General features: G+C 38.6%; 1 protein-coding gene across 1 annotated transcript in view; it reads left to right on the forward strand.

The window, feature by feature from the left end:
• Window positions 1–18,896, forward strand: part of LOC126204449 (afadin) — a 711,881-nt gene that overhangs the window by 583,499 nt on the left and 109,486 nt on the right. The window contains exons 17-18 of the mRNA XM_049938836.1: window positions 727–987; window positions 2,484–2,630. Coding sequence (XP_049794793.1) covers window positions 727–987; window positions 2,484–2,630 — 408 coding nt within the window. The remainder of the gene's footprint in view (window positions 1–726; window positions 988–2,483; window positions 2,631–18,896) is intronic.

The following is an 18,896-nucleotide window of genomic DNA, read 5'->3' on the forward strand; positions in this document are numbered from 1 at the left end:
TTGTTTCTGCCTCTTGCAAGACATTATTTATTTGTTTTTCTTTTACTCACATTGTTTCAGCAAGACCAAATTCTTTTCTTGCACATGTAATTAGTACAGTCTCTGATAGCAACTGAAAACTGAACTCGTGGGTATTTCAGTAATGAAATTTCTTGCAGTATCTTTATAGTAAGAGAAGCTCTGGTAGAATGTAAATCATTTAGAAGTAAGTGAGACCACTCACTAAATAGCAGACATGTTCAGTCATTGAGAGGCACACACAAAAGAGAATGACAACTTTGCAAAGTTTATGTATACAATGTTTCTGTTCTACTTACATTTTACTTGTATTATATTGATTATTTTTTATATTTGTAATAACAAAGAACCACTGCCTTCAGCCCTGAGAGATCTTCAGTCTACAGCAACTTGACATTTTGTTTAGTTTTGGGCCTAGCAAGATCACATTATTATATTGCAAAATGTCACATTATGAAATATCTCATAGTTTTATAAACTTATATTTCACAATGTGATCTTGCCAGGCCTAGAATTTAACAAAGTGTAAAGTTGATGTAGACTGTCAAAGCACTTGAAGATGAGCTCCCAGGGCTCGAAATTAATTGTGTATTTTAATGAAATCATGAATTTTTAAAATTATTATGAAAGTAATACAGTCACAGAAGAAACACTGCAATGGATAAAGTTAAATTTCTTACACTGATTGTTCTTTTTTTCTATTTGCAGAAAGCAGAAAGTAATGCAGATGAACTGGTGCGCCAGGACGGACGTGAAATTCAGTTGGAAGAAGAACCTGAACTGAGATTTGCTTTTTTACTACCAGAGGATGGCTACAGCTGTGATGTTGTTCGTGGGCTTCCACAAGGCCTGACGGACTTCTTGGCACCACTCCAGCAAGCTGGTCTTTGTAGGCTGACACCACAGCCAACTTCTGGTGGCCTGTGGACCATATATATGGGGTCCACACCACACCATGACCATGCTGGAGTGAGTATCAGGCTCCAGACATTAGTTTAAGGCATTGTAGATAAAGTTATTGTTCATTTACTTGATACTATTTATGTCAATACTTTTGCAATATGACATTAATCTTTGTTGTCATATATCTCCTCTGAACACTTTATTGAAGTGCATAATTGAGCTAAGAAATTAAGTATTGTTATAAAATGGGGGCCTTTCAAGTATGAATGTAATTTGCATTCTGTGACATAGTTATCACATAACTTCTGTATATCTTATGATGGTGTCACGATTCAGACAGATTTAGAGTTGTGACCATTGCACAGAAGGCTTTTGGTATAATTTTTTTACAAAGTACATAATTCCCAGAGAAGTTAAATGAGAAGGAGACACAACTCTACATTTATTTGTAACAATATGTGGCTGTGGTAAATATAAAGACATGAACATTGTATCCAAGTTTTTCAATTGATCAAAGAAAAGAAAAAAAGAAACTTAGCACCAGAATAAAAGCATACATGTTTAATAATCAATGGCTTTTTTTGATAACAATGTTTTTCGAAAGGTATATAGTGCTGAATAAATACTAATAAGACTCTTTCAACAAACAATGCAGTACCTAACTAGCATGATCACCTACCTGGAAAAAATGCAACTTATGCTTACAAATGCTTTGGAATATTAATGAATAGTACATGATCTGTAAACTAAAAGATAACACTCTTCAGACATTTAATTAAATGGCTGAAGGTCATTAATGCATAATAAAAAGTGCAGAAGTCTGTGGAAATAAACTAGTTATCCTTATATATCACAGTTGTTTAGGATATTCTCAGCATATGAAGAACATGTCATAAAGCAATGGTTTAATAATACACACTGAACACACTGAAAGCCCTAGAAACGAAGGGATGGAACACACACACACACACACACACACACACACACACACACACACACAGGCACGTATGCAGAAAAGTCAAATCACATTATTAAAACGGCTTGTAAAAAAATGTGTAACAATTTTCAACCAGTGTAATAGGAATAGAATTTAGGATTTGAACTTAAGATATTTTTCAAATGGATATGCTCCTGTAAATAATAATAATAATAATAATAATAATAATAATAATAATAATAATAATAATGAATTTTGTTTTGAAATTGTTTATGCTTGCACTTTTTAAATTTGTGGTGTCTAGAATGTAATTATTTTTTTATGTCATTGTCACATTCTTGTAGGTACACTTTTGTTCTTTCGTATTGTTCATAACATCCAGGTATATTGTATTCTTGCTAGAAATAAATAGGTAGTTTGCCAAGGTAATATGTGTTACAGTGTTGCATATATTCATACACAATTATCAATAAAGTAATTCATTACTGTAGAGCATCTAACAAAGTGATCAGACAAAGAGAGTTAATAACAACTGATATGTCTCTAATTATTTAGTGGGTTAACTATTTCATTTTCTGTCTTTCTGCTTTCAAAATTTTACTCTTGCAAAATAAAACTGTTTCAGGCAAGAAGCCCAAGTGCTCTCAGCAATCGTTCTGGAGGTTACCCTGCTCATGCACAGCCGCAACATCCTCTGCCAGAACCTGAGATAAAAGTCATCAAACTGAATAAGTCAAACAATGGGATGGGCCTCAGCATTGTAGCTGCAAAGGTCAGTTAAACAGTTCATTGCTGCTTCTGTTTTAATAATTGCTGAAGCAAAGAAAAAAAAGTCATGAGACAGCCCCTGTAGACACCTTACATTAGTAACTAGCACATAGTTGATGCCAAATTTTACTGATTATACCTGCAATGGATTCAACATTATACTATCCAGCTTAGCCAAATTTGCAGAATGCAGGACTGTTTTATAAATTGTCTTATTTATTTTCATACGTGTGAGATATTTTCAGTTGCCCATCTTTCACAATCAAACTTTATATGTTTGTATGTATAATGAGCAAAGTTATGCAGATTTCCCTACCTATTAACAACATAACAGGCTTTACATTGTTATGTCTGTGATTGACTGATGTAGTCAGGATCCGATTGGTCAATGTAAGTAGCAGTTAGTTGGACACCAAGGGCCATGGGCATTATGGTTACACTGTTCCTCGTAATAATAATAATAATAATAATAATAATAATAATAATTAGGCAAGAAGTATTAATATGAATTTTCCATTTACACAACAAAAATTAACTTTCTAGCTCTTGAAATAATTGCCATATTTTATCAAATGATGTAATCAATTCAGTTCTCATCAACGATATTTGAGGAGGTTCTGTAGTTCAGAAATGGGCTATGACCCAATATGTGGTATCATACAAGGAGAGCTCAGTAAATAATGCAACACTTTTTTTCTTTTTCTTTTTTTTTTTCTCCCCCCCCCCCCTCCTGAAAGCAAGTTAGTTTTATTCAAGTTTCCAATACACCATATTATTCCCCACTATTTAGGCTACAAAATCCTATTTTTCAGCATAATATCCAATTGATGCAACAGCCTCTTGGCTACAAAATCCTATTTTTCAGCATAATCTCCAATTGATATGCCACCTTACTGCAAGGGCCTGTGTGCCACATGGTATCACTCTATTGGTCAATGTCGGAGCTTCTGTTTCAATAACCTCGCCATCATCCACAAGTTCGGTGAGCTCCTCTTGCATACACAGACTTGTATGAAGCCTCATGTTGTTGTGTCATCATGGAGAAGGATCAGTTCATTTGCATTTTTGTGGTACCTAAAATGCTTTAGTTGTTTCGTCTATGCTATGCTGGCACAGTGCACTTCAGTTGATTGTTGCACCACAAAGGAGGACATCAAACAGAATAACCCTTCATAGCCCCAGAAGACCGTCACCATGACTCTACGGGCTGAGGATGCAACTTTGAACTTTTTATTCGGACAAGTGGTGGTGTGGTGCCACTCCGTGGACTGCCGTTTTGTTTCCAGTTTGAGGTGATTAATCCACATTTCACAGACTGGACTGTGTTCGACAAAACATTGTCACACCCAGCCTCATAACCAGCAAGCAATTCCCCACAGGTGGTCATTTGTTGATCTCTATGGTCTTCTGTCAGGTGGTGAGGAACCCTGTGGGCACATGCCTTTGAGTACCCCAACTGGCAGACAAGTGTGTCTCAGCACTACCAACAGAGATGTCCAGTTGTGCAGTGAGGTGTTTGGTTTTGATCCATCAATCAGCATGAATGAGAGTGTCCGCACATTTTGGCATTGCAGGAGTCTCATCTCTGTGCAGCCAGCAGGTACACGGGACATCGGACAGGCTTGTGCGCTCTATTTACGATGATGACAGATGCCTTGCTCAATGACTAAGCGTGCTTTTGTTCACTGCCAGTTCTACATAGACATTCTGCAAGCACCTATGAATATCTACGACAATCTGATTTTCCGTCAGAAGAAACTCAGTGACAGCTGTCTATTTGAAATGCACCTCTGTTATAGACGCCGTATTGAAGGCTACATATAGCACCACCACCTATAGGAACTTCATGAAACTGTAGGGGCTGAGGAATATTCCCCAATGTCTCACAACAAATTCCGCATTTTTTCAACGAACATTGGCTGAGAAAAAAATATGTTACATTACTTGTTGAGCACATCCTGGTACATATCACCTTCATGAATAAGCAGATATTTTTTATGAACACAGACAAAAGAAAAGTCAACTTAAGAATTACACCTTGTTTCCTGAGCATTGAATCATATTAATAATGTGTGGGACTGCTACAAGATTGACTGCTGAAAGTAACTTTTCCATGCACTTTGATGTGTTAATACTGTTCTGTATTGGGATGGCTTGAAAATTCACTGTTTAAGTTTGTTGTTGATGATTCAGAGCTATTTCTTTAAAAAGACAGTTGACAGATATAACATGCCCAAATTAGCCTATATACAGCCTGGAACAATCTTGTAGACCATTGATATTAATTCCCTGACTGGATGAAAAATTAACTGTACAGGATCTGACAGACTTTTCATGGAGTTGTCTTCAAACTTTAATCTTCATGGAAACTGCTCTTGAATTAGATGCACTGTCTATTCTGTAGGCCCATATTAAGAAGTTTATCAAGAATCTTGAAAATCACAGAAAAACAAAAATATGAGTTTCCACAGTTTCTAACAGATATATCCTCTAAGATGTAGACTAAGTCAGACCTTTTAAATATATTTTCATACACAAACTAATAGAAAATTGTTACAGACTTGTGTACGCTAAAGTGCACAAGACAACTTGTATGCTGTTCGAACCAGGGAACAGAAAAAGAGGAAACATTACTGTTCAAAAGAGGTGTGGAAGTAAGATATTATTGGGAACTTACTTTGCACATCTAACAGTCTGTCAATGGAATTGAAGAAGTTGTCCACTAACAAACCGTTTGTGTCCCAATAAATCTTACTTTATTAGTAGATAATTCTTTATGATATTCAGGTAAACCCTGTTACACTTGAATTCATTATTTCCATTTTCACATACATGCAATTTTATTATTAAATTCAGTGCTGCCATCTGTTCATAGTATGTGGGAAGGGTAATGCATTAGCACCTCAATGCTTATCTTCGTTCATGTTTGCCGAAATGTGAATTGTCAGTTTAGGTCAGCAGGATTGTGAAATTTTGAAGAATGTCGTCTTGAAGAACTAAGCAGTCAATAGTGCGTAGAGATATTAACATTATCTTAAATGCTACAAAGAGTTGTTCAATGAATTGGCAAAAGAGGCTACTAATTAAACATTTCTTTTCAAAAGAGTGTGACACTTCAAATGAATGTCAAGCATTTCAGTTACAAAGGATTTCCATCCCAGGTCATCTGACACAGAAACTGAACTGGCTATAACACCATTAGATTCTTCTGTTTATGATGATTCATAGGCTGTTTAAGAATTTAGCTGAACTTCATGAAAATAATTTTAGTACTCTATTGAGTGTTTATGTTAAATTCTTAAGTGTGTAAATTTTTTATTGAAATGTATTTCAGAAATATGGTGATTGTTATTTTTGTTGAAAATAATAAGAAATGCTGCTATTTTATACTTAATGTGTGAGAAAACGAGAACCTAACCCATATTTTATGTATAAAATGACTCTTGATTCACACGAATTCAGTATGCACAGCGATTCCACTGAATATCATCAAAGACAAGAGTATTGTCAGGAGTGCCCCAACAAAATGTGATAGGATCACTCATATTTTCCGTATACATAAATGGTGGTGGTGGTGGTGGTCTCACCACTTCCCAAATGATGATGAGATGATGAGGACAACACACACACACACACACACACACACACACACACACGCAGTCCCAGAGAAAATTCCTGACCCATGAACGACGACAGTCGCAACCTAACCGGTGAGCAGAGTGACGGGCAAACGTGCAACTAAGAGGGAGCAGCAGGAGGAAGTATTCACATACAAATACAAGCGAGTGTAGATCAAAGTGCACAAGAACACAAACAAGAGCTAGCAAGCAGCTGACGCTGGAGTCCACATGGCCAGACCAGGAAAGTTAAGACTACAGAGTCTCTGCCCGATGCATGCAACACTTACACCACTTGCAGTGGAGTCATGGCACTGTCCAATTCTCAGCCACAAATAGCTCCTCATCAGGCATATAGGAGTCTGGTGGGGATTCCAAAAATTATAATTCTGATCTGCAGAGCCCTAAAATACATACAGTCAATAACTGCTGCTCTCATCATGTGGCTGTCTTCTTCAGCAGCTCCCTGTGTGTTAGCTCTTACTACTGTTGGATGTAAATGTACATCAAATGAGTAATTTAGGTGTTTCATTCAAGACTTTTTTGTCATTGTGAACATATTCAAGACTGGCCGCACTCATGTTGGATTGGAGAGCTTTACTATTGTTGTCAACACTTTTTTTGAAGGTCATGGTTTAGTGACTGTTAATGCATGAATTTTGTGTGATGTTTCATTTGAAATGTTGAAACATGGTTTATCTGCTCTTCAAAATCTTACTATGAAATACTAAAATTAGCAGAGATACAGAAGTTTTTGCTGAACCATATTTCCAACCCAGAAAAGTGGGGGCAAAATATAGTGCATACTGTTCTTATGCATAATTTGCCCACATGTGCTAAGTTTTGAAATGTTCAGGCCTGCAAAGGGCAATATTGCAATTTCAGTACACCAGGACATTTAACCACACATCCTTCTTCTGGCTCTTATTAATCTTGCAGACAATTGTTAAGTGATACTTTCTTCTCAGAAAAATTTCATTTCAGAAAACTGTTTCCCATTAAGTCTTCTCTGTCCAAGAAATTGAGAATAATTAATTTCTTAACATACATTGCTTTATGCCACAAAAGAATTCTCTAATTGTAAAGAAACTAGGGGAGAGAACACTATTTTTCTTTTCCCCCCTATTGCCTGTCTCTATGAAGCACACATTCATTTATGATGCTCCCCAAACAACTGAAAGAACAATTTTTCCGCCTTTTGAACTACTTCCTCTTGAAGTTATAACAAGCAGTTATTTGGCATGATTTATCCATTCCTGCTTTGTGCATGTTTTAATGTAGAACTACGTCTTGTATTGATTTAGTGATTGATCCCCCACCCGAGTGCACATTTACCTCTGTTGCTGAAGCACTGTGTCATGTTGAAAGTGTCAAAGCACCATAATTATCTGCATGTGTGAGTGATGAAAGCTCACACAGAAATGACAGCAGTCAATACATGGGAATTGATAACTTAATTATTCTGGATAGAATTACAAGAAGATACAAACTGCAAGTACTGTAAAGCTTTTATCCGAGTTACAGGAAGAGCTATGGTATTGAGTAATTCCAGTGGAAGATGCATGGTGAAATACTAACACAGTGAAGTGTAGCTTGAAGCCTAGGTCTTCATGTTGTTTGCCTGCTGAGATAAGGATCAGTGCTGCTCAGAAAATACTCTGAATGAAGGACTGTGGAGCAGTTGATGCAGTTGTCCATTGTATCTCCTGATGATGATTGGCCTCTCAGCAGTGTAATTACTGTCAAGGCAGATGAACTGTGTACTTGACGTGCAGAGGCAAATGGTCCCGCATTAGCTCCATTTCCTGTTGTCATTAGGGACACTTCCTGTCGACGAGGGTAGCACCTGCAGTGGTGGTGTCCTGAGTTCCAGGCAATAAACAACTCCCATTGTGATTCTTGTTGTGTTGGCTTGCTACCTGTAACTTTTGGGGTCATTGGAGGATTTCAGATGCCAGTGCAGATGGTGGATGACACTTGAAGCCAGGTCAAGTGCAGAATGTGGGTGGGCATGCTGTTGCAGTCTGATCGAAGTGTAGATGCAGATACCACATCCTTTCTTCCTCAGGGAGAAGATGATGGAGCCGTCTTGCTAGTAGCCAAAGATCTTGCATACCCTTCTTCATTGCGGGAAGTGTTGGCAAAACCAGTGAGCCGTTGCTGTGGAGCTGTACCCCCCCCCCCCCCCTCCATCCCACATAGGGGAGGGGGGGAGAGAGAGAGAGAGAGAGAGAGAGACGGTGGCACCCACCCAGTGTTGGAAGTGGCAGCACCAATAGGTGCCCACAATGGAATGGGTATTTCCGCTTGATGACATAGATGTCCGATTGTGTCTGGAGAGTCATCAGCGGCTGCAGCCCAGCAGACTAGACCATGCTACTGGTATCTGAGGTTGAGTGGTGTTGCTATGTCGCAGTGGTAAACAGCAGAGTGAGTGAGAACAGGTGCCACTGAAAAGGAAAGAGATTAAGGATAGGTCTTCATGACAGGACTGACTGCATAGAACACAAGGAATGCAGAGCACTGAAGAGGAAGAATAGGCCTCAGGGCAGGAATGAAGAATGGTGGGTCCCATTGAGCCAAGGAGCCACCAGAACTGGAAGGTGGAGCACCATAGGAGTCCATTGAACAAGTAACTGCTGCAAGTCTGTTGACCTCTGACCATGGTTGGCATTGGAGGCAATTGATCCTCGAGTCTAGATGGCACTGGAGGCAGTTGTTCCTTGGAGTCCCAAAGACCAGATGACCACATGGTATCCAAAGACAGAGTACAGAACCTCTAAAAGAAAAAGAAAAAAGTGCATTGTGGTGAATTGATGGGGAAAAAAAAGGATACAGAGTAGCACAGAGACTACAACTACGGAGAAGAGCAGAGGGCACAGTTAAAGGAGATGTGGCTGAAAACAAGAGGCCATATGAGGTCCAACATAATGTTACAGAGAGGCCAGAGTCAACAGGAGGCATGGTGCTAATGACAGGACAAGAACTGAAAAGTTGGTACTGGTGCCAAATAGGGAAAAGTTGCAGACTTAATCAGCAATTATAACCATCACTGAGCACAAGCAAGGGGGAAACTTTAGCATGTCATTGTCAAATCTTGGTGGTGCTGGAGTCAGCAAAATGAATGATCCTGTCCACAAGCCCTTTATTTTGAGGCCGTGCTGAAAGAGGTCCCACCATGGCTGCAACTGCCAGATGCAACAGGATAACTGCATCAGGCAGCTGCTGGATTGCAGACAAGATTGTAACACTATAATCATCACCTATTCCATTACTGGTATGAGAATAACGCAAAGAGCTCACATATCTGCAGTGCCAGCTATGAGATGGACAGATTATTTTAGAAAATTCGTCACCAACAATGTAAAAAGACATTGCCAAAAAGATATTTATTCTCATCACCATTAAAGTATCTGGGTACATGAGAGGTGAAGGTGCACACAGGAGTGACAGCAGTCAAATAGATTGGAGTTGATAACGTATTTACCAGAAAAGAGAACATACAAGTACTGTACAGCTCTGATGTGAGTTACAAGAAGAGAAAACACTACAAAGTAACTCCGTTGGAAGGTGCATGATGAAACCCTAGCACAGAGGGGCAGAACACAAAGCCTAGCTCTGCAAATTGGTTGTTTGCAGAGATTAAAGTCCCTAGTCAATAGCATACTCCAAATTAGGGACTACAGAGCAATCGGAGCAGTTGCCGGAGTAATTCTCGATGATGACATGCTTCTCAGAGCAGATGTTCCCTTCTCACAAAAGTCATCTGTCCATTTTTTATTCTCAGATTCACCACCATATATTGAGGAAGATCTTTCCTGTTAGCCATGCAAGTGCCTACCTGCTTTGTCGTGCTCTCCCATAACTAATGAGACACAGCATGTGAAGGAGAGTAGTGGCCCATATACAATGCCTGACGAAAAAAAAGGGAGCAGGAAACAAGTGAAACTTCACAGTCTGAGTAGGTATATGTGGTGCTATTTTGAGATTACAAAATAGTCAAATTTACAAAGAACTAGGCTGAATTAGCAAATTTACCGATATGACATGCACCCCCCTCTGACCTGGATGCATGCACTTACTCTGTTGAGAAGAGTTCTGTTGAGAGAGCATCCGCTCTAGAGGCAAGCTTGCCTTTAACTGTTGTCATTGGTCCTTGATATCATGAATGCCAGGACAGGAACCAAGTCGACATTGGAGATGATCCCACACATTTTATTGGGGACAGATCAGGGAATCTTGCTGACCACAGGAGTACTGTAGTAAAATGCAGACAGTTCATATACAAACACGCTAGGTGTGGATGAGCATTGACTTGTTGAAAAAATGGTACCATTATATTGCCACCTGAGAGGTAACACATTGGGACGCAGGATATCTGTGATGTACAGTTGTTACATCAGAGTTCCCTCAATTGCTGGTAACCTGAAGTCATACCCAATGTCTTCTCACATCATGATGCCAGGAGAAATTCTGCTTTGCATCTCAAAAGCCTTGTAAGAATGGACTCTTTGCAGTTCACTACTATAATACCAATGATGATCATCAAGGCTAATGCAGAAGTGCAATTCATTGTTGAACACAAGACATACCATATGTTAACAGTCTATTTGTGTTGCGGTGTTCCTACACAAGGGATGGTAATTCCCTAGTCCAGCTTCTGCTAGTCTTCAACCAATGGTGTGGGATGACACAAAATGTTGGAGGGAGTCCTTTGCTTGTTCTCAGATGGCAGGCACAGATATTAAAGAGTTGTAAAGTGCTTAGTGCAGTGATCTCCCTTGTTATGGTCAGAGATGTCAGCCAGAACCTTGACTGTAAGTATGCCTGTCTACGTTCCCATGCAGTCCAACATCAACCTACTGTCACATCAGAATGTACCACAAATTTGGATATTGCATAATTAAAACTGTAAGGTGCTGATAATGCTGTCTCACACATGTACACAGCTTCATGTCCTTCAAAGACATAACTCAATGCCTGATGATGTTCACACCCCTTATACACCTGCCAGGTCTGCTAATAACACTGAACACGTAGAACGCCAGTGCACTCTGGCAGCTATTGTACCTGTCATAGAGAACTGCAACCTTAATCATGTACATATCGGTCTGTGTTGTGTATGTGTGCTTGACACCCGATCATATCTTTCGGGTGCTTCATTTTCTTGCGAAGTGATGTATGTGATATAAACTTTCTCAAAATAATTTTGTACCACACTATTCAAAAGTGCAATAACACCAGGATCCTGAGCACCTTTTCCAGCATACATCTCTGTTTTAAGCACACGTATAGTATCACGAACACCCTTGTGCCATACTTTATTGATTTGCTTTTCACATAAACATGACAGTTTGTCCTCAAAAACCAGACATTCCTTCATCAACTGTCAAATATTTTTAGTGAAGAAATGAAGAAGAAGACAAACAAGTCAAATAGTGAAAAAAGGGTGTATTTTGAACAGTGGTTTATGATTAGGTGATTTACAAGGAATATGCATTTCTATGCTGTAGAGGTGCAAATTTGACAAATTTTCTTTGAATCTATTTTGGCTCATGACTGTTGCAGGAGGAGGATTAGGAGGAATTGATGCTTTTGATCAGTAGTTGCAGATTTTCAGCATCTTCATAAGGCACATGCCTATTATTACTGTAGAAAGCACATAAGAATCCTCAATATTTGTCATGGTGCACACCCCCCCTGATGCTATTGGTTGATTTGCTTTCTGCATTTGAGAGTTATTAAACTTGTGTACTGATTAGTTTCATATTTTGTTTTTTCATCTGTAACAAATAATGAGGAATGATCGATCAGTCAGCAAGGAAGGAGCCCAGGAGGCAAATCTATTGCATGCCATTAAAGATCCTCATATGCTGTCATGGGGCTCCTTGGCATTAGTGGTGATGAAGTTGACAGCTAGGTAGTCTGCACATTCTCATTTTCTAAACCTACCACCAAATAATGATACTTTTTACTCCAGTGTTTTACAAATGTTCATTCAGGTGATATAACATTTCTAAGATTTCACTACATTTTTTTCTTTTCTTTATTTTTTACATGAGCTTTCATCGACACAGAAATCAATGTCATCAGAATTATCAACTTCTCCTTGTGAGCTAGAATCATCAGTTTCTTCTTCCATGGCTTGAAAACATCACTTTCATTGGAATTTGCCCTGCCAATCTATGCAGTGTGTGAGCTGTGGGTCAGCAAAGACAGGTAGCAGAGGAAAATGGTATGGAACTCAACACTGAGTGGCAACATGGAAAGCACTGAAGTGATGTACAGATTTTTCAGTTTGAATACTGCAGGGTAACACAGTGGAGAGTCCATTCCTTGTGCAGTTTACATTGTTACCAGTAGAGGGCAGGAAGCACAATGGCACCTGTGAATTTTTGTACACAACATGGGCTGGACACTGGCAGTGTCATATACAGGTTTTGACAGAAACAGATAAATTAAGACCTCTTAATTAAATGAAGCAAGTTTTTGCATCAGCTTTTACATCCAGAGTCAGTTTGCATAAAGTTCTAATGTGTAATTTTGTTATCCAAACCAATATTTTGGATGCCATTGGAAATGACAGGCTAATGTGATACATTGAAGTTCCACATTCAAAGGTTTATATGACCAATTGTATAATTGTAAGATGGAGCTTCACCATGAATGGAGCAATTAGCATTCTTTCACGGTCACATTCTAGTAGTACTCCTTTTGATTACACGGATTATTTGTTAAATCAGTAGACATGCATTACTTACTGTCTATAGAAATTATAACATGCAAACAGCCACTTGAAAATACCGAAACTCAACCCCAGTAGATTACGATTACTGTATAAACATTGTTGTTAATTACTGGATGCAAATAAAAAACCTGGAAATATCCCGTCCAATAATAAACATACATAGGAGGGTGGTTTGAAAAGTTCTCAGAATCACCACGAGAGGTCAGTGCTAGCACAACAAGTGCTTTACATGATATTCACTGAACTGTTGCCTGTAAACACATGTCACGTCAATGCTCTTGGAAGAGAGCTGTGGTGGTGAAGAGGCTCTGTTGTTTTTCCCACAGAGATATTTGCAAAGATGGAAAAAATCGATATTCAAGCAGTTATTAAGTACTTCGTAAAGATAGGTATGAAAGCAAAGGACATTCGTGTCGATTCTCGGAATACATTGGGGGACTCTGCTCCTTTATATTCAACTGTTGCCAAGTGGATAAATTAATTTAAATTTGGTCGGGAAAGCTTAGATGACGATCGGTGCAGTGGTCGGCCAAGATGTGTCACTACTCCATAAATAATTGCAAAAGTGCATGAAAGTGCTCACTCTTGCCAGATGTCTTGTGAAAGCTTATATCACATTTTAACTGAAGAATTAGAAATGAAAAAATTATCTGCAAAATGGGTGCTGCGACTCTTGACGCTAGATCAAAAACGTATGGACATATCGGAACAATGTTTGGCTCGTTTTAGGAGAAATGAACAAGATTTTTTGCACCGGTTTGAGACCACAGATGAAACTTGGGTGCACCACTATACCCTAGAGACAAAAAAACAGTCAAAGCAGTGGAAACATGCTGATTCTCTGCCACCAAAGAAAACTAAGACAGTTCCTACGGTGGTAAAGGTCATGACATCAGACAAAATTGTGACGTCTTACGAGGTGGAAACATACCAATTTACCTTGGAAGAGAAGGTAAATTTGATTGATGTATCTATAATTTTATTGATGTGCTATAAACTTAGGAGAATAACTGAACCCTTAATTTTGTGGTTGCTTTAGGCTGAAAAATTGCTATGATTCAAAAGTAATGATGCAGGAAAGTCAACAACTTGTGACCTTTAGCTCTCACCGCTACTGCCACCATCTCCTTCACCTGCGTAATCTTTACTGGAGATACTGAAACCGATCACAGCCTCATCATTGTATCAGTCGAGACCTCCTACTTCCTCTTCACTATAATTTTTCCATCTTTGTTCAAAGTCTACATTTATTACTGGAAATAATAGCTGTAAAAATCATTACTCATTAATTTCAGTTATTTTGAGTGGTTTGAACAGACATGTTAAACTGAAGACTTAAAAAATTGATATAACCAGAAACCAGTTTTTTCAGCCATAACCACCATCCCTTGTCAGTTAGACGGGGGGGGGGGGGGGGGGGGGGGGCTTACAAGCAATGGGCACCGGATTGCCTCCATGCATGGAAACCCCGAAGTTATCTCTGAATAAAATTTTCTACTGCAGCTGGCAGCTGGGTACACCTGAAGGCATTGATGGCCGAGTCCATAGCGTTGGGAGGCAGATTTGCTGTATTGCTGATCTGAAAGTCACATAGTGGAAAGCGTTGAAAAGTATAATTTATTGAGGTTGCCAGGAAGTAAAATTTGTTGTATGATACAGAGATAGAGATGTTGTGGATCACAAAAACATTTTGAAGATGGCCAAAGCATAGAGAAGTATAGCTGCTGAGCCTGAGCAAAATGATAAACATTTGCGCAGAGATATTGACTTTTGCTTGTGCAGTATATTGGTAAAATGTAGTGGAGTATAGAACTGTAGTAATTACTGGAAATTAATCAGTGCTTATTACAACATAATTTACTGCAAGTTGTATGTAACAAAGCGATCAAAGTGGAAAACAATACATAGAAAATTGAAAGAAAAAGAACTAGTATCTTTGTGTGAGACAATTATATGTCTCATTTCAGTGAAAATCATTAAGCCTGATGTTGAAATGAATTATTTACATGCTTGTTTCTAACACTAATAACTGAAGAAATTACTCAATAAAATTTTAATTCATTTCTTCAGCTTCTAACATTATTGTAGATAAAGATGAGAATCAAATGTCCCTGGGAAAATTTAATTATAAGACTTATACAATCACTTGTTGTACAGGACATGCCCATAAAGTCCAGTGCTGTGGTGCTGTTCCAATGCCGGAGAGCCCTGGTAAAAGTGACAGTGTAAGGGGAAAATCGTGAAGTATGGGAGAGAGTGTCACAGAAATGATACAGGATTTGGGCTGGAAATCATTAAAAAAAAGGCGTTTTTCGTTGCGACAGAATCTTCTCACGAAATTCCAGTCACCAACTTTCTCCTCCGAATGCGAAAATATTTTGTTGACACCCACCTATATAGGGAGGAATGATCACCACGATAAAATAAGGGAAATCAGAGCTCGTACAGAAAGATATAGGTGTTCTTTCTTTCCGCGCACTGTACGCGATTGGAATAATAGAGAATTGTGGTTCAATGAACCCTCTGCCAGGCACTTAAATGTGATTTGCAGAGTATCCATGTAGATGTAGATGAAAGCTGAAGATATGAATTGAAATTTGGGTTGGGGAGGGCATTCGACTTGGGTTGTTAATGAAGCAGTGTTGACCATAGTGTTGTGGTGGTGTAAAGGTCAGCATTTCTGTGTGGTAAGCAAGAAGATCCAGTGTCAGGTCCTGGTTGTGACACAAATTTTAATTCATTTCATCAGCTTCTAGCATTATCGTAGAATCCATACAGTAGTTCCATGGCACAATTTAAAGTATTACTTCCAATCTTATGAGAAACATCAAATACTATAAACATGAAATATGAATCAGCACTGCAAGAAGAGCAAGTGAAAAGAATTGTTTATAGCCGAAGAACAGATATCCATTTTCCTTCAACCATTTTAGCTTGATACACTTTCTATCTGTGCTTATAAGGCGGTTTGGAAACCCACAAAGTTCTTAAAATCTTTTGTTCAATTTCTGTTACATCTCTATTAGAATTGTAAGTGTTTCTAAAGAGGATATCACATGAACATCAGCTAAAGTAAAAAAAGCATATTGTAATGTAGTCAAATAAATCAGGTGATGCTGAGGGTATTAGAGTAGGAAACAAGATACTGAAAGTAATACCTGAATTTTGTTATTTGGGCAGCAAAATAACTGCTGCTGGCTGAACTAGAGAGGATATAACATGTAGACTGCCAATGACAAGAGAAGTGTTTCTGGAGAAGAGAAATTTCTTAACATTGAATATAGTGTCAGGAAGTCTTTTCTAAAGGCATGTGTTTGGAGTGTAGTCGTGTGTGGAAGTGAAATGTGGACTATCAACAGTGTGGTCAATAAGAGAATAGAGCTTTTGAAGTGTGGTATTACAAAAGAATGCAGGAGATAAGAAGGATAGATCATGTAACCAACGAGGAGGTACTGTATCGAACTGTGGAGACAAGAAAATTGTGGCATCTGACAATAGGACACAGTGCGAGAGATCAAGGGGTCATTTAATGTTGGAGGCAAGTGTGAAAGGGGGTGTTTGGTGACAGGTAAAAATTGTAGAGTGAGATTAAGAGATGGATTCACTAAGCAGTTTCAGGCGGATGTAGGTTGGAGTAGTTATTCAGAGATGAAGGGACTTGCACAGGATAGTATAGCATGAAGAGCTGCATCAAACCAGTTTTTGTACTGAAGACCGCAATAAGAATAGCTTTCCTCGTAACTTCTGAGACGGTCAAATGTCACAGCTGAAAAGAAGAAGCGATGATCTGGTTGCTGTCACCTGTCGCCATATACCTTGAAAAAAGTAAAATAAATTATGCAGATAAAATGAATAGGCACATTAAAGAATGATGAGCGCAACAAGCTGTATATTCCTAGTAGATCATATTATTGATCAGATTTGTTTTATAAAGAAATTCGAATTATTTTAATACCTTCAGCTGCTAACAAGCTTTGATATATATCAACGGGGACTGGTGAAAATGTGTGCCCTGACCGGGACTCGAACCCAGGATCTCCTGCTTACATGGCATATGCTCTATCCATCTGAGCCACCGAGGGCACAGAGGATAGTGCGACTGCATGGACTATCTCACGCATGCCTCCCGCGAGACCCACATTCTCACCTTGTATGTCCACACACTACATTCGTAGTGTCCCATCCCAACACACTCATTACTCGTGGAAGACATTCCTACCAAGTCCCGTAAGAGTTAGGCGAATATGAGTGCATCCGCACAGAAGGTCATGGCCGGTATTGGCAGAACTATATACTTATATGGATATGGTGTCTGTTCTTTCGGACATTTGATACAGCAAAATTGAAATAGAAAAGAGTTATTTAACTTCTACATGAGGCAGAACGAGACAAAAAATGATAAAACTTACCTCAAAAAAAAGTCTGGTTTTTACCTTGTCTCAGTTGCTTTTGTCTACTTCATTGTGCATTTCTCGGTACTCCCTTTTATTTAGGTGACGGTGTTTCTCTCTTGAAAAACCTATCTTGCTGTGAATCTAGCTCAGTACCCAGGCAATGATGTTCCCCCACGCTAGCTCTCTTCATATTGATCTCGTACACCCAACAGCTTAATTTATTTGTTCCGGCTGTACCACATAAAACTGGTATGCCTCATGCTGAGATTCAAGTAACTGTTAAGTAACTAAAAAAGAATAGATAATAGCAACATTAAAAAACATGTAGTTACCTGTTTTTAAGAGGTACTGGAAGTGTCACCTATGGGCATCAAGGCATCTCTGACATTGTGTGGTGATGTTGCCAGCAACACACTGTAATTTGGTACATATGACGTTAATTTCTGTAGTAATGTTCCATTTACGCACAGTGGTCGCATTCATAATAGGTCGCATTCATAATAGGTCTCATGGCGTCTCGCAGAGGCCGACAGCATGTATATTTTGTTCTATCTGTTAAAATGTATAAATGTAGCACTATTAATTACATAAAATGAAAGAGATGTGCACATTCTGACCAATGGAATATATTTTATTTTTCTGATTTTTAGGCATATGTATAGATCACAAAGTTTTTGACTTGTGCATTACGCTATTTGCAGTCTCATTCATCACAAATGTGAAAAACCATTATCACTCACTTTTCAGAAAATTGTATTATAGTGATATGAAAACACGCCTACTTAATTCATTATACAGTTTATAATGAACTCTACAATTAGCAGTCAGCACATGCTTACTGTACATGTTCTGAACAGAGAAATGTCTTACGGCTGCAGCATCTGTACTTGGTGTATCAATTCTTTGAACGACCACATTCACAGCAGCTCTGTGTTTTTGAGCATTGGTCCTTTTCTGTGGGTCGGAATGCCCCTTCATCGCATCTGAGATCTCTTGGCCATGATGAACACTGGGAACTTCAAAGCAAATAATCAGCAGCAAGATTATGCCCTGGAACTTTCTGAAACTTGGTGCACTTGGTGCTAGCATCAGTATTATTTGCATGGAATATTATTTGTGCATTTATAACTTCAATGTTCATCATGCTGTAAAGAAATCACCATAGACCATCTGTTGATCTTTCTGGATACATTATAAGTACTACACAGCTGATCAACAGTATCAACTCCTGATTTGGTAGCATTATAAAAGGTTATCATTTCTGGCTTTTTCTTATACCCACTTGTAGCATCAGTTGTGTTTTAGTGATGCAACGTGGAGAGTATCAGAACCGCCTTGTTTTTCTTAGCGACATATGACATTAGAGTTCATTTTCTGAAAGCCAAACATTGTTCTTCCTACCTCCCAGTTCTTTGCTTGTGTAAACACTGAGGAAGTTTCGTATTTATTCATCCTTATAGTTTCAACCAGAGTGAGATTCTTCTGAGGGCAAGTCATCAGAAAATTCTAAG

The sequence above is a fragment of the Schistocerca nitens genome, chromosome 9 (assembly GCF_023898315.1).
Source record: "Schistocerca nitens isolate TAMUIC-IGC-003100 chromosome 9, iqSchNite1.1, whole genome shotgun sequence".
NCBI classification, from domain to species: Eukaryota; Metazoa; Arthropoda; class Insecta; order Orthoptera; family Acrididae; genus Schistocerca; species Schistocerca nitens.